Here is a 16,302-nt window from a genome sequence, read left to right as displayed (position 1 = left end):
GTGTTTGGGAATAGAAATACTTAGAACAAAATAAAATATAATAATTAAAAGAAAAATCCAACTAAAAATGCTCATTTGGGTGAGGTTGATCCGCATGATTGGCGCTAAATGCTAGAATCGACGTTTAGCTCCCCAGGTGGCAGTGGCTCCTAATTTGTTTCTGACTTCCTGGCACTAAACGTCAGGTTCGGTGTTTAGCGCCATATGAGCCAGCGTTTAGCGCCTATGATGCAGAGGCTTAGCACGAATCACAAGGCTCCTGGAGCTAAACACTCAGGTCCGCGTTTAACGTCAACTTGGCAGAATAGTTGCACATGTTCCAAAGCCCTTGGGCGCTAAATGGTAGATGCAATATTTAGCGCCAACTTAGCAGATTCAAAATTCTTCTCTTTTCTTGAACACGAATTCTGAAAAAACCGATCCAAGCTTCACCTGAAATAATTAAAACACTAAAGCAACTCAAAGTAGCATCCAAATAGGCTTCAAACATTAAAATCAAATTAAAACTCAATAAATTCATATCTAAAATAAATAGAAAATAAAGAAAAGATGCTCACGCATCACAACACCAAACTTGAACTATTGCTTGTCCTCAAACAACTAAAAACAATATAGAACTGAGAAGTGAAGTTGCCTAAGAATTGAGTTTTCACTTAAGCTCTTGTCCATTTACTGAGTGGGGTTAATGACACTGTGATTCTGAGTAGTTTTGGCATCTCACTATCCTTTGAAGCTCAAAAATGTCAATGTCCTTTAGAACTTGTACTCGGATGATATTATGGCTTCTTTTCTTCTTTAACCTTTGGTTAATCCTTGAATACAACTCTTTCTTATCTTTTCTTTGGTGCTTTACACCTTGAGCCTAGCCGTGACTCTAGATATTTTGTCTCAAACTTTATTTGACACAAAAATACCACATGCACTTGACTGGGGAACTCTTTGAGTTTTAATCTTTCTTTTTATTTCTCCAGTCAGTGGTGCTCAGAGCCTTTGGCATACTCTGTATTTGCACTTGGTTTCGAATCTTAATGCTCTGTCTCAAGGATTACTTGACACATTCACACCACAAGCATATGGTTAGGAAAACAACTCTTTGAGCTTTTAATCATATTTGACCTTCCTAGCCATTGATACTCAGAGCCTTGGACCTTGCTTTTTATTCTCTTTTTGCTGTTTGTTTTGCTTCAAGGATCAATTTCTTGTACCTCAGGAATCAACACTCTTAACTTCAATGTCGATTATGCACTATTAAATTCATACATTCAGAATCACATATAATACCACCACATCAAAGTAAATAAGACAACTCAGAATATATGACTCAAGTCTCATACATTATACTACTTCTTTTGTTTTTCTTTTGATTTTTCAAGTTCAGTGAGTAATACATGAGATATTTTTTCAAAATAAGCATAAATTACTAAATTAATTAACTAAACTAGAAAAACTAAAGATACTACTAATCATGCAAAGGATTTAAACAGCTAGCAGAAAATAAGATATAATAATTAAAAAAATAGAAAATAGAAAAAATAGTAGATAAAAAAACTCAACCACATTCGTTATGGTGGCCGCTCCCTCTTGGAAAACCTCTCCAAGATCCAAAATGATGCCTCAACTCATTCATATCCCGCCTTTAACTCTGTTTCTCCTCCACTAGCTGCTGGAGGAGAGCAGAGTGGCCCTCATGGTCCAACTTCAGCTGATCAATGGAGGATGTCAGCTGCCCAATAGATGCTATCAGCTGATCCTAGTGGAGGGAAGTAATATCCCTGAGGCATCTCAGGCTGCTCTGGCCGAGGAGGGAAATGGCGCCTGAGGCGGTGCTCGGGCTTACTCCTTCGCATACTCCATACCCCTCCTAGTGATTGGCCTGTCGACGTCAATAAGGGTGTCTCGATCAATGCAGACTCGAGCGGCCTCACATAGGCATAAGATAAGGCAGAAAAAAGCCAATCTAGCAGAAGTGGAGGCTTTCGCGGCTATGCTGTATAACTCTTGAGAGATTACACGATACACCTCCACTTGTTTGGACTTTCCTATGAAATTATTGTGAGAATAGTTCAAAGAGTATAACTTAGTAAAGGCACTTCATAGAGAACAAAGATGCAAAGAGAGATAATTTAGAAAACATCCTAGCTATTTATATACCTTAAGTGACTTCTAATACATTTGTATTTTCTACACCCCCTCAACTAAAGGGGGTTTTTGAAAACATCCTTAGTTCGAACATAAATTCATTGAACAAGGTAGCTAGTAGAGCTTTTGTAAAAATATCAGTAATTTGTACATGAGAAGGAATATAAACAACATAAAACTGGCCTTTAGAAACACGATCACGAATAAAGTGGAGGTCCACGTCAAAATACTTACTCCTACTGTGAAGGACAGGATTCTTGGCTAGAAGTACAACTCCGATCCAAGATTGTCGTAGAAGATGGTGGATTCAATGGGTGAGTGAAGTCAAATTTCTTCAAGAAGCTTCTGAATGTTATCGTGCACTAAAATCGTCTTTGAGATTCCATTTGCACCAATTACTTTTCTAAGATTGACAAAAGTGCACCATGTTAGTCCCTGACCATTTTTTGTTAACGGCGTGATGACTTGGCTTGATGATTTGAACTGTTAGTGACACATGTCACTCCATGGTTTATCCTCGTGTAATGGTATAATGATGTGTTGACCAGTGATACGTAGCTTGTTGATGTGGATGGTTGTACCATGTGTCACAATACTATTTGGCCACGTGTCAGTTTGTGTCATATATCACAACAGTATTCGTTCACGTGTTATCCACTATGTCATCATTGTAGATGTACCAAATTAGCATGATTAATCAAATTCTTATAATAAGTTCCTACATTTTGATCACTAGCTCCAACACCTTGTGATGGCCAACCACTCTCAGACACAACAATCTTCAAATTAGGTGCATTCACTTTCCCGAAAAAATTTTCATTGAATTTGCTTGAATTATATATTGTGGAACTTGTTTTTGAGCTAAGAACACATAAACTTGTGAGTTTTTTAGTCTAATTATGTGGTTACATCATATAACTACTATTTTCCTTCTTGTGTGTATTATTCTCTTTCTATAATTGTAGTATTTGATTTGTTTGATTTTTTATGTCCATTATTTGGTATATGAATGCATTTATATGATTTAGGCCTTTATTTCATTGAAGCTCACTTACCCAAATGACCTTACCATTTTATCTACTATTACTAACCAATTTTGACCTTATTTTAATTCTCTTTTATTCTTAATTTTAGCACATCACCACCCCTAAGTGAAAAATAATAAATGTCCCTTGTTTGGATCTTTGATTAGCTTATACTAGTGAGCGTGTGTATCATTTAAGTGTGAGAAAGCTTGGGAACATTGGTTGAGATAAAAGTGTGTTTTTTGTATTTTCATTGAAAATTTTGAGAATTGGGTACATACTCATGCATTAAATGTTTAAGCCATATGCGTTGATACTTTTATATATATTTTATTGTGAAAAAAAGAAAAAAATAAAATAAAAAAAGAAGGAAAAGAAAAAGGAAAAAAGAATAAATAAAGCAATAAAAAGGGGACAAAATACCCTAAAGTAGAGTAATAATAACAATGCATATGTGTTATGGTTGAAAAGAATGCATGAGTGTGTGAAAAAGTAAAGAATGGGTAGTTAGGTTGTATTAGAATTGTATAGGTTGTTATATCTGTTTGGTAAGAGCTTAGGTTAATCAAAGATTCAAAATTCAAGCTCACTTAATAACCATATATATCCTTACCTTGACCCTATCCCCATTACAACCTATGGATAAGTCCTCGTGATATTTGTATGTATACATTGAATAATTGTTGATTGTTAGATGAAAAACAAATCTTAGAAAGCATGTTTAGAGGAGAATAGAGTGAATCAACCCCATACACTTGAGTGACTAGAGCGTATACACATCCGATGAGGGGTTCGATTGCTCAATTACATGCTTTCACCCATGATCATCACTTATCTTGAAAGTTTGTAAACTCCTTTCAATAACTCAATTCAATTGTGGATTTGATTGATTGTGATTGCTTTAGCCCTTATGTTTATACATGCTTTCTTAGGAATTCTCTTATTTTGACCAAGTACTTGCATGCATGTAGATAGGTTCCATATAAATAGTTTACTTGCATTGAATAAATGTTGATACCCCTTCTTGTATCTTTCTTGGTTTAGTATGAGGACATGCTTGGTTTAAGTGTGGGGAGGTTGACAAACCCCATCTTTAGGGTTTATCTTGTGTTGAATTTAGAGGATTTTATCAACTTTTCTCACATTTATTCAATGAAATAGTATGGTTTTGTGAATTTTTCCTAATTTGTGCTTAAGAGTGAAAACATGCTTTTTAGGCACTTAATTTGCTTATTTTGATTCTCTTTAGTTCTATTCGATGCCTTGATGTGTTTGATAGTAATTTCAGGCTTAGGAGGCAAGGATTGGATTCAAGAAGAAAAAAAAAGCATGCAAAGTGAAGAATTCATGAAGAAATGAGGATTTGGTAAATTCATGACGACGCGTACGCGTGACCCACGCGTACGCGCGCGTGAGAGAGGAACTTGCCAGGCCACGCGTACGCGTGATCCATGCGTATGCATGACGTTTGTCACGTGACCTCATTAAACAAAATACGCTGGGGGCGATTTCTGAGCTCTTCCAGCCCAAATCCAACTCATTTCTGAAGTATTAAAGGCCAAATTCAAGAAGGATGAAGGGGGAGCAATTAGATTAGGTTAGAAACATATTTTAGGGTAGTTTTCTAGAGAGATAAGCTCCCTCTTCTCTTCTCTCTAGAATATAATTAAGGTAGATTTAGGTTAATCTCTCTTAGATTTAGGGTTTAATTCTTGTTTTCAATTAGTTTTCCTTGCATTCTCTTGTTCTTACATCTTTATTCTCTTAGTTTACATTGTTAATTTCCCTTTTGTCACTTTTATGTTATGAACTCTTATTGATTTCAATTTCTTTTAATGCAATTTGATGTTTTGTGTTTCCTTGTTGCTTAATTGAGTTGTTACTATTATTTTCTTGCATTTGGTAGTTCTAGATTTTATTATTTCTCGCAATTTAATATGCTTTTCTTTTTATGCACACCAAGTGTTTGATAAAATGCTTGGATTAGTTTTAGAGTAGATTTTGAGCATTTTTGGCTTGGAAAGAGGAGCTTGGTAATCTTGAGTCATTAATACCCAATTTGAATTGGTGATCTAGAGTTGTTAGTTAATCTTGTTTCCATTGAAATTACTTATGGATTAGGGTTAACTAGGCATATTTGACTTTCTTCCGATGTGAAGATAACATAATAGGTTTATCTCTTGTTAATTATTGTGTTATAATTAATGATTAGGATAGAAAACATTGATTCTCAATCCTTGCCATGAATGCCTCTTTAGCATTTATTATCTTTAGTTGTTTGATTTACTTTGTTGTCATTTAAATTCTTGTCTTCTTACTTGTAAACCATCCCCCTTGAATCCATAGTTATCAAACCTGGCTCGACCCAGACGGTTCAACCGAAAACCCGGTCACCTGGTCGAACCGAGCCACTCGTTGAACCATTCACGCAATAAACCTGGTTGAACCCGGTCTGGGTCATGTTTATTATTATTTTTTATTTTTTCTTCCCTGAAACGGCATCGTTTCAGACCCACCCCACCTCCTCTTTGAATGAACCCTAACTCCCTGGCATCTCAGAGTGGAACTACCCCCTCTGAAGCCCTCGTATCTCTGTCTCTACTCTCTCGAGCTCGGCATCGGCAGCGGGTAGCCCCTCACCCTCACCTGGTCACTCTCTTGAGCTCTGCGCCAGCATCCCCTCACCCTCACCTCATCACTCTCTCGATCTCAATGCCGACAACTAGGGGTGTTCAAAACCGATCCTGACCGAACTAAACCGATGAACCAAACCGAAAAATCGAGAACCGAACAAACCGAAAACTGAAAAAACCTGTTGCGCGACTGCGTCCCTAACCCACCCCAAATCCCCATTCGAAACCTAACCCCCAAATCCCCAATGGAAACCAAACCAGTAACCACGCAATGCACCATATCTCGCCCTCTGCACAGTGCCAACCCAGCTACAGAGCCAGCCAGTAGCCACCCACGTCCTTGAGTTGGAGGCCGGCAGCACCGACGTTCCTCCTAAGTCCCACCACCTTGAAGCCTTCCTCCGAATCCCACCGCCGAACAGAGCAGAGATCCTCCACCGCCGGTGCACCACAAACACGGAATGCTGGAATGCTGGTTAATGGTTTATTGTTCAGTTTTTGTTGGTAATTTGGTCTTCCTTGTTATTGATTTTTTGTTCAGTATAGGGTTATCAGTTTATTGTTCAGATTTTGTTCACTTTATTCTTGATAATTTGGTATTGCTGGAATGCTGGTTATTGATTTATTGTTCAGTTTATGTTGGTAATTTGGTCTTGCTTGTTATTGATTTCTTGTTCAGTTTAGGGTTATCAGTTTACTGTTTAGTTTTTGTTCACTTTATTCTTGATAATTTGGTATTGCTGGAATGCTGGTTAATGGTTTATTGTTCAGTTTATGTTGGTAATTTGGTCTTCCTTGTTATTGATTTCTTATTCAATTTAGGGCTATCCGTTTATTGTTCAGATTTTGTTCACTTTATTCTTGATCATTGCTGTTTATTGATTTATTGCTGACTTGATAATTTGGTATTGTTGTTGTCTTGTTGGTTATTGATTCATTGCTGGTTATTGATTCATTGTTGTGACTTGGTTAATTTGGTTAAGAGAACTTCTAGGCAGTGGTGAACATTGTTGTTATAGGCAATTTTTGGTAGTGATACATTGTTGCGCTATCTATAATGATGAACATTATGACTTGTTTAACTTTCATTTATTTTTTCTGCCTTTATTTTGGATGTGCAGGTTTGGGGCTGATGTGATGAAAGTAGTTGCATCTTGGACAAAAGTCTTGTGCGTTGACATCTCTCAAGGCTGCATACCAAATCATGTTGACAAAGCTGAAGCTAGTGAATTAGGAAATAAAGTTTTGTCTAGTTGGAGTGTAATTGACATTGGGACAGGCAATGGTTTGCTTCTCCAAGAATTAGCTAAACAAGGGTATGGTATTTCTTGGGATGTTCTGCACTTTTAGTAATATATGCTGTATAATTCTTTTATATAAAAAAGAGAAAAGAAAGACTTTGTAAAAGTTAGCAAATTTCTGAATTACTATTTATTATAACAAAATGTGTATTGTTGGAAATTGGAAGGCATGTGAATATCGTGCCATATAAATTTGTTCATACACAAATATATTTAATTGCTAATTAAATGAGAGTTCTATAGCATCAAAAGCAAGGTGTGAATACGTGAAAATCATGAAAAACAAAGATATATTCAAGTAAACAAAGAAAGTTGCTACATAAAGGTGGCATGGAAATGTATATACTATTATATGCTTTTTTTTGAGGGAAGGTACACTTATAAGTACTTGGAAGTTCTGCCTATTGGTTTCTGAGAGATATCTAATTTTTTTTGTGTTGCATTGCATGTGTTATTAATCTTACTCTTACTACATTTCCAGGTTCTCTGATTTGACTGGTACGGATTATAGTGAAGGGGCCATCACTCATCAGCCTTGCCCAAAGCGTTGCTAATCGTGATGTATTTTTGTTAATTGATTGAAAAAACCGAAAAAACCGAACCAAACCAAACCGATTTTAATTGGTTTGATTTGGTTCGGATGGCTTTGATAAAAAAATCGAACCAAACCGAACCGCAGTTTAATTATACGATTGGATCAAATGACTTTTCCCTAAAAAATGGAACCAAACCGCACCGCGAACACCCCTACCGGCAACCCCTCACCCTCACCTCGTCTCTCCCTTCATCGTCAGTTCGTCACTCCCTCGGCGTTCTCAGCTCGTCACTTTCAGTCTCTGGGTCTCTCACCTCATCGCTCTCTCGGTCTCTCACCGTGAGTCCGTGACCCTGCATTCGCTTCGTTGAAACCAGTGAAGCAGTATCTGCTCCCTCGAGTGGTGGTGGTCGTCGTCTTCTCTACCAAGCGAGCTCCAGTTTTCGACCCTATTCTTTCTCTAGTTCAATGTTGATTTCGGTGAATCTGGTGGTTGTTAAAAATGAATTTTTGCTGTTTTATTTAGTTTTTAGAGTTGTTGCTGTTATTTCTCTGATTTGATGCTAATTTTGGTGAACCTGAGCAAATTTTAGAGTTGTTGCTGTTTTTTCTGTTTGTTGAATGTTGGTTTTTTTTAGAGTTGTTGTTGCTGTTCTTTCTCTGATTCGATGTTAATTTTGGTGAACCTGAGCAAATTTTAGAGTTGTTGCTGTTCTTTCGGTTTGTTAAATGTTAGTTTTTTAGAGTTGTTGCTACTGTTCTTTCGCTGATTCGATGTTAATTTTGGTGAACCTGAGCAAATTTTAGAGTTTTTGCTGTTCTTTCTGTTTGTTGAATGTTGATTTTTTAGAGTTGTTGTTGCTGTTCTTTCTCTGGTTTGATGTAAATTTTGGTTAGAATTATTGTTGAATCTGGCAATTGTTGCTGTTGTATGATTTTTTAGAGTTTTTGTTGAACTTGAGAAAATTTTAGTGAACTTTGATTGAATAGTTAAATTCATTGTTGATTATCATTAGTGAACTTTGGTGGTTGTTGATTATCATTAGTTGTTGTGTGTTGCTGTGTTTCTTTTCCTTGAATGGAAATGCTTTCTAATTAGCCATTGTACCTAAGATTGTGAGAAGTCCTTCCTCTTCTTTGGAGCTTGTTCTTGGTCCCCAGGGATAAGTTCTACTGGTTTACCGGGGAAGCTCTTATTTTTCTTTCAGGAGTTGGTTGGTGGCATGGACACCTAGCCCTTTCTTATTTTTAGTATTTGTGACAATCATAGAGTTTATAATAATAGAGAGGAGATTGATCCTGCTTGGGGTCATTGTAAACAAATTGTGGATTTACCGACTATGTTATCTTTCACTCGTCTTTGTTAATTTAAATTAAAACAGTATTTTGTATTAAAGACTAATATGTTATCTTCTTTTACATCGTTAGTTATGTTTAAAAATTGATATTAAATTATTAATGTTTGTAAAGATTTATGTTTTAATTTTTAAGACATTATTTTAATTTTATTCATAAAATTTTAATATTTTTTAGTTATGAACAGGTTAACCGGATGAATCAGTGATCTATCGGTTGAACCAGTAACTCGGTGACCCGGTCGTATGACCGGTTTGATTACCGGTTCGGTTTTGATAACTATGCTTGAACCTCATAACTGATAACATGTATATCTCACTGTAATTCCTTTGAGAGACGATCCGAGATCTAATACTCTCGGTTATTATTATTGGTTTGCACTTGTGACAAACAAATTAAACTTTGATTGAGGGTTAATTGTTGGTTTGGATTTATACTTTAACAAAATTATTTTGTGAAAATTCCTAACCTACGATTTCTCTCTCGTCATGGGTCTTATGGTTATTAACATTTTTATGCAAGTGTTCAAAAATTCGAATCACACCTTATATATGTAGCAACTAATTGACCAGCGTAAAATATTTTATGCAACTTTACAAAATACAATCATAATAAGTTATGAAAAGAGTTTGCTGTTTTCAAAAAAATAAAAATGAAGCACTTTATTTGAGAAAATACATAGGTGGTACCATATTATAAGTGTCAAATTTTAAGTGATGGATATGGAAGATAGCAAACTAAATATTAAAAAAAATAGCATCCATAAAAATAGCATCATAAATTATTACAAACATAAATATTATCCTTTATTGAATTATTCATTCAGATTGAAACTGAGGATCACCTAAACATTTATTAAAGGGATGAAAGTGGAACTATTATTAGGTATTAGTAGTACTAATAATTAGTTCACTTGAAATTAAGGTTGAATTTGCCTGATTTATCAGCATGATAAAGACCAAAATGCCTCTCAGTTTCTGCACCTGGCTTCTGATTCTCATCGTACATAGCAAACAAATAAGTCTCTATAGGTCCATTGGGTCTCTTTGGGGTCCCAGTCCCACCCTTAACATGATTAATCAAATTTTGATAGTAAGTACCTGCATTTTGAATTGAAGCTCCAACTCCACCAAAACTTGGCCAGCCACTCTCAGACACAACAATTTGCAAATTATTTGCACCTATTTTCTCCAAAGCAGCATACGTTGAATCCAGCATAGCATCAAATAAATTCTGGTACCCAACATCATTCTTACCTTGTTGAGTAAAAAGAGCATATTCTAATGGTATATCTTTTTTATTATTAGCATAAGCAAAATAGGAATATATATTAGCAAGAAGTGGTGACCCATTTGGCACCAAGAAATTAATAATTTTTTGCATGTAAGCATTAGCAGCGTCACTGAAAGCTCCATCACTAGGTGGGTATGATTTTCCAAGTAGGCTTGAATCAATTGCAGCGGACGCTTTAATTTGGCCTAAATTGGATGATGCAAGTGCATCATGAATGTTTTGCATGCCGGAAAAAAACGTATTGTGCTTCAACATCACCAGGGTGAATTTCATTGCCAACCATGATGTATCTGAATTTGATATTTTTTGAATAGGGTACAATATTTGTGTTGACCCAATCCTTTGCTGCATTAGGATTAGAAGAAATAGCTTGAAGAGATTCCTTTGCAACATCTACTATTAACTCTATGTTTGAACCTTTTAGGGCTTCAAAGACTTCGGTGGAAAGTATATACGCATTCTAGTGATTCCATTTGATTTGTATAAATCAATGGTTTCTTTCTTTGATGGTAAGTTGCCAGGAATCATTCCATAACATACTCCAGGGGATTGTGCAGCTACCATATCAAATTAAATTAGAAATTATTAGTGATTCCAAAAGAATGAATAATATAACATAAGGGAAAAGCTCTGCATACAAGCCATTAGGGCTTGTATGCTTTACAAGTTCATTAAACAATAAAATTAAATTACGCGCTGCTCCACATACGACGCGCTACATCCCTTTTTCTTCTCCTTCTTTTTCGATCGTTCTTTTCTCCTCTTTTTTCACTGGTTTGTTCTTCGTCGTTGACGTTAGTTCCTCCACATACTGTTACGGCACGTTTTCATTGCACCTTCTTTTTCTTCTTGCTGCACGTTCTTCTTCCTCTTCCTCTTCTTCTTCTTCTTTTCTTTTGTTTCTTGCCTTCACTTTCTCCTTCTTCATTTACGTGCTTTTCTCTCTGTTTTCTTTCTTCGTTATTCTCGATTTCTATTGTTTTTTGACATCAAGCTCTTAAATCGTTTTTGAAGAAGAAGAAGTAACAGAAGATGAGGAGGAGAAAGAGAAAGAGTTCTGAATTATGCATGATTTTGGGTGTATTTCTTTAAATCCTTTGGGTGTATTTTCTGTAATCTTTTGGGTGTATTTCTATAATCGTTTGGGTGAATTCCTGTAACCGTTTGGGTGTATTTCTGTAATCTCTTGGGTGTATTTTATGTAATCATTTGGGTGTATTTCTGTAATCTCTTGGGTGTATTTTATGTAATCATTTGGGTGTATTTCTGTAATCTCTTGGGTGTATTTTATGTAATCATTTGGGTGTATTTCTGTAATCTCTTGGGTGTATTTTATGTAATCGTTTGGGTGTATTTCTGTAATCTCTTGGGTGTATTTTATGTAATCGTTTGGGTGTATTTCTGTAATGCTTGCCATTTTTTCTGAAATGAAAAATACACCCATAGATATCAGTAAGATACACTCATAGATATGAGTCAGATACACCCATAGATATCAGTCAAATATCACTCAAATACACCCAAAGGGTTACAGAAAATACACCCAAAGGATTTAAGAAAATACACCCAAAATTCGTTGAAGTACATCTTATGCATAATTCAGAACTCTTTCTCTTTCTCCTCCTCATCTTCTGTTGCTTCTTCTTCTTCAAAAACGATTTTACCATGAAAATAAAAAAAACGAAAAAACAGAGAGAAAAGACGTAAATGAAGAAGAAGAAGAAGAGGAGGAAAACGAGGAAGAAGAGGAGGAAAACGAGGAAGAAGAACGTGCAGAAACGAAAGAAAAGGAGAAGAAGAAGAGTAAGAGGAAGAAGAACGTGCAGCAAGAAGAATAAGAAGAATTTCAGAAACCATGAAAATCGAAAAAAAAAACGAAGAAGAATAAGAAGAAGAAGAAGAAGAGGAAGAGGAAGAGGAAGAGGAAGAGGAAGAGGAAGAGGAAGAAGAAGAAGAAGACAAAGACGAAGAAGAAGAAGAAGAGAAGAAGAAGAAGAAGACGAAGAGGAACCGTTTGAGTGGGGCGCGTGTAGTTACGCTCCATTCAAAATGAGTTAATGCGCGTGTTAATGAAGTTTGGGCTGATAACTTGTAAAACTTGTACGGCCTTTTTACTTGTATGTGTAGCAGGCCCATAACATAAATATAGGATAATTTACATTAAAACCTTACTTGATAGTACACTAATTAACTGGAGTACTAATTGTATCAAAATCATTTAAATAAAAAACCTTGTGAACATTGAGTTATTGAATAAGTGGAATACTAATTATATCAAAATTATTTTGCATCTATGGATCTAGTTAGAAAAAAAATAAAACAAACAATAGTGATATAATTAATATATAGTACATATATAGGGGCAGAGCCTCTCATATGATAAAGGGGACAATGACCCTGAATTTTAGATTTTTTTTTTCATAAATTATGTATAAATTTTGGTTTAGTTTTTTCTTTAATTTTTTTTAATCTCTTTGTATTGAAAAATTAAACTTTGGTCCTCTCCAAATTTTATTCTAGCTCCGCCCTACATATATATACATTAATAATATTGATAAAATTAGTTTAAGCTTCGTATTATTATAAAGACAATTGATGAAAAATATTTAAATACATAAATAACATAAAAAATATTATTAAATAGATAAATGTAAATATCAATTTAATTATAAACTTGTAAATTCCAATTCAATGGACAATAAAAATCCAAGGAAAATCATGAAAAGCATTGTTACATTACTCTTGAAGAATATATGAATTATGAAAAGACTAGAGAGAATGGTTTGTATCTTTGTTGCGTGAAAATGGAATATAAAACAACTAATAATAATAATAATAATAATAATAATAATAATAATAATAATAATATATCAAAATATAAAATATTCATAAACATTCACTAAATTTCTATTTTATTTTAAATGACTAAACTTCATATAAAACAATAATTAATTACAATATTAATACCAGGATGGCAGGATTGTATGTTTTTGTTTTATTATTTAATGGCTAGTTATTAAGTTGAGGCCATTTTTGGCATGTTAGTAAGCCTAAAGTAAACAAAACATTATTGATCATCAAAACCTGATTTATCGGCAACTTCTTATTTCCAATGAGAAATGCTAGGGAACAATAATTATTTTGAACAACATGAATAACCACCAATCAAATAAAGATATATTTCATTTTAATTTAATGCTACTAATTTAAATTTACTCTTTTAACCCTATTAATTTATATTATTCACACATTGTTTAAAAATATTGTTAATTACCTGTACTTTTCCTTTCCGAATTTGTTCTAAGCAGGGAATTTGCAACCCATTAGCTCCACTTGTTTGGACTTTTCTATAAAATTATTTGTGAGAATAGTTCAAATAGTATAACTGAGCACACACACCGGGCAAAAATCAGAGACGCAAAGAGAGATGATTTGAAAAACTTAGTGTCGGTTTAAATTATAGTTTATAACATAACAAATTATTACAAGCATAAACATGATCCTTTATTGAATTATTCATTCAGATTGAAACTGATACATATTAGTATATTACATAGAGACAACTCACAATATTCTCCTTTTTGCTTAGATTGCTAGGATCACCTAAACATTTATTTCATAATATATATATATACATATGATGAAGACCTGATATATAATAATTAGTTCACTTGAAATTAAATGGAAATTTGCGTGATTTATCAGCATGTAAAAGCCCAAAATGCCTCTCAGTTTCTGCACCTGGCTTCTGATTCTCGTCATACATAGCAAACAAATAAACCTCTATAGGTTGATTGGGTCTCTTTGGGGTTCCAGTCCCACTCTTAACATGATTAATCAAATTTTGATAGTAAGCACCTGCATTTTGAATTGAAGTTCCAACTCCACCAAAACTTGGCCAGCCACTCTCAGACACAACAATTTGCAAATTATTTGCACCTATTTTCTCCAAAGCAGCATACGTTGAATCCAGCATAGCATCAAACAAATTCTGGTACCCAACATCATTCTTACCTTGTTGAGTAAAAAGAGCATATTCTAATGGTATATTTACTTGATCACTAGCATAAGCAAAATAGGGATATATATTAGCAAGAAGTGGTGACCCATTTGGCACCAAGAAATTAATAATCTTTTGCATGTAAGCATTAGCAGCATCACTGAAAGCTCCATCACTAGGTGGGTATGATTTTCCAAGTAGGCTTGAATCAATTGCAGTGGAAGCTTTAATTTGGCCTAAATTGAACGATGCAAGTGCATCATGAATGTTTTGCATGCCGGAAAAAACGTATTGTGCTTCAACATCACCAGGGTGAATTTCATTGCCAACCGTGATGTATCTGAATTTGATGTCTTTTGAATAGGGTACAATATTTGTGTTGACCCAATCCTTTGCTGCATTAGGATTAGAAGAAATAGCTTGAAGAGATTCTTTTGCAACATCTACTGTTAACTCTATGTTTGAACCTTTTAGGGCTTCAAAGACTTCGGCTTCTGGAAAGTATATACGCATTCTAGTAATTCCAAATGATTTGTATAAATCAATGGTTTCTTTCTTTGATGGTAAGTTGCCAGCAATCATTCCATAACATACTCCAGGGGATTGTGCAGCTACCATATCAAATTGAATTAGAAATTATTAGTGATTCCAAAAGAATGAATATATAACATAGATATAGGATCATTTACATTAAAACTTTACTTGATAGTACACTAATTAACTGGAGTATTAATTGTATCAAAATCATTTAAATAAAAAACCTTGTGAACATTGAGTTATTGAATAAGTGGAATATTATAATTATATCAAAATTATTTTGTATCGATGGATCTAGTTAGAAAAAATAAAACAAACAATAGTGATATAATTAATATATAGTACATATATAGGGTATATAGGGCCAGAGCCTCTCATATGATAAAAGGGACAATGACCCTGAATTTTAGGTTTTTTTTTTTCTATAAATAATGTATAAATTTTGGTTTAGTTTTTTCTTTAATCTTTTTAATCTCTTTGTATTGAAAAATTAAACTTTGGTCCCTTCCCAAATTTCATTCTAGCTCCGCCCTACATATATATACATTAATAATATTGATAAAATTAGTTTAAGCTTCATATTATTATAAATCACTCCATCAAGACATCAATGAAAAATATTTAAACACATAAATAACATAAAAAATTTATCAAATAGATAAATGTAAATATCAATTTAATTATAAACCTGTAAATTCCAGTCCAATGGACAATAAAAATCCAAAGAAAATCATGAAAAGCATTGTTACGTTACTCTTGAAGAACATATGAATTATGAAAAGATTAGAGAGAATGGTTTGTATCTTTGTTGCATGAAAATGGAATATAAAACAAATTAGTTATAGACAATGAAAAAATAAAAAATAAAGAAAAAAAATAAATACATAATATATATAATTACTAAGAATATCATACTAATAAATATACGAATATTCTAATGATTCTAATAATAATAATAATAACATATCGGAATATAAAGTATTCATAAACATTCACTAAATTTCTATTTTATTTTAAATGACTAAACTTCAAATGAAACAATAATTAATTACAATATTAATACTACCAGGATGGTATGTTTTATGGTGTGGCTAAGATATTATTTTTTTTTTTTTGGTTTTCCACGGTATCTTCCAGCCCGGCAGGCTAAGGACTAATGCGCCACGGTACTGAGCTCTATTTAAGGGTTTGCCGCTGGCCAATGAATTTCCGCATGGCTAGTTATTACGTTGAGGCCATTTTTGGCATGTTAGTAAGCCTAAAGTAAACAAAACATCGTGATCAACAAAATCTGTTTTATCCACAACTTCTTATGCCCATTTTGTTCCAAGCAGGGAATTTGCAACCCATTAGCTCCGCTTGTTTGGACTTTTCTATAAAACTATTGTGAGAATAGTTCAAAGAGTATAACTGAGCAGAGACACCTGGTAAAAATCAGAGACGTAGAGAGAGATGATTTGAAAAATTTAGTGTCCGTTTAGAT

General features: G+C 34.1%; 3 protein-coding genes across 3 annotated transcripts; 1 reads left to right on the top strand and 2 right to left on the bottom strand.

Annotated features, from left to right (window-relative positions):
• The first annotated feature begins 5,982 nt into the window (after positions 1 to 5,982).
• Positions 5,983 to 8,385, top strand: LOC107477316 (uncharacterized). The gene is made up of 3 exons (XM_052259644.1): positions 5,983 to 6,301; positions 6,919 to 7,113; positions 7,580 to 8,385. Exons 1-3 carry the CDS (start codon positions 6,267 to 6,269, stop codon positions 7,650 to 7,652), a joined length of 303 nt encoding a protein of 100 aa, XP_052115604.1. The 5' UTR covers positions 5,983 to 6,266; the 3' UTR covers positions 7,653 to 8,385.
• Positions 8,386 to 9,898: 1,513 nt separating this feature from the next.
• Positions 9,899 to 10,846, bottom strand: LOC107477303 (glucan endo-1,3-beta-glucosidase, acidic-like). Its single transcript, XM_016097295.1, is given in 3 exon segments — positions 9,899 to 10,525; positions 10,527 to 10,729; positions 10,732 to 10,846. Coding segments are annotated over 3 exon segments (945 nt in total).
• Positions 10,847 to 13,949: 3,103 nt separating this feature from the next.
• Positions 13,950 to 15,586, bottom strand: LOC107477302 (glucan endo-1,3-beta-glucosidase-like). The gene is made up of 2 exons (XM_016097294.1): positions 15,508 to 15,586; positions 13,950 to 14,893 (listed from the first exon to the last, which is right to left on the bottom strand). Exons 1-2 carry the CDS (start codon positions 15,584 to 15,586, stop codon positions 13,950 to 13,952), a joined length of 1,023 nt encoding a protein of 340 aa, XP_015952780.1.
• Positions 15,587 to 16,302: the final 716 nt, after the last annotated feature.

This window comes from Arachis duranensis, chromosome 3 (assembly GCF_000817695.3).
Source record: "Arachis duranensis cultivar V14167 chromosome 3, aradu.V14167.gnm2.J7QH, whole genome shotgun sequence".
Lineage (NCBI taxonomy): Eukaryota > Viridiplantae > Streptophyta > Magnoliopsida > Fabales > Fabaceae > Arachis > Arachis duranensis.
Note: the sequence above shows the minus strand (reverse complement) of the source record. Positions and strands in the feature narration are given on the sequence as shown.

What these genes read in the sequence shown, in the direction of transcription:
- LOC107477316 (XM_052259644.1), top strand. Translation starts at nt 6,267, where the DNA reads ATGCTGGTTAATGGTTTATTGTTCAGTTTTTGTTG. An exon ending in TTATTGTTCAGTTTTTGTTG is followed by an intron (nt 6,302 to 6,918) that starts GTAATTTGGTCT and finishes TTGGATGTGCAG; the next exon opens with GTTTGGGGCTGATGTGATGA. An exon ending in CAAGAATTAGCTAAACAAGG is followed by an intron (nt 7,114 to 7,579) that starts GTATGGTATTTC and finishes CTACATTTCCAG; the next exon opens with GTTCTCTGATTTGACTGGTA.
- LOC107477302 (XM_016097294.1), bottom strand. Translation starts at nt 15,586, where the DNA reads ATGTTCTTCAAGAGTAACGTAACAATGCTTTTCATGATTTTCTTTGGA. An exon ending in CATTGGACTGGAATTTACAG is followed by an intron (nt 14,894 to 15,507) that starts GTTTATAATTAA and finishes TTGATATGGTAG; the next exon opens with CTGCACAATCCCCTGGAGTA.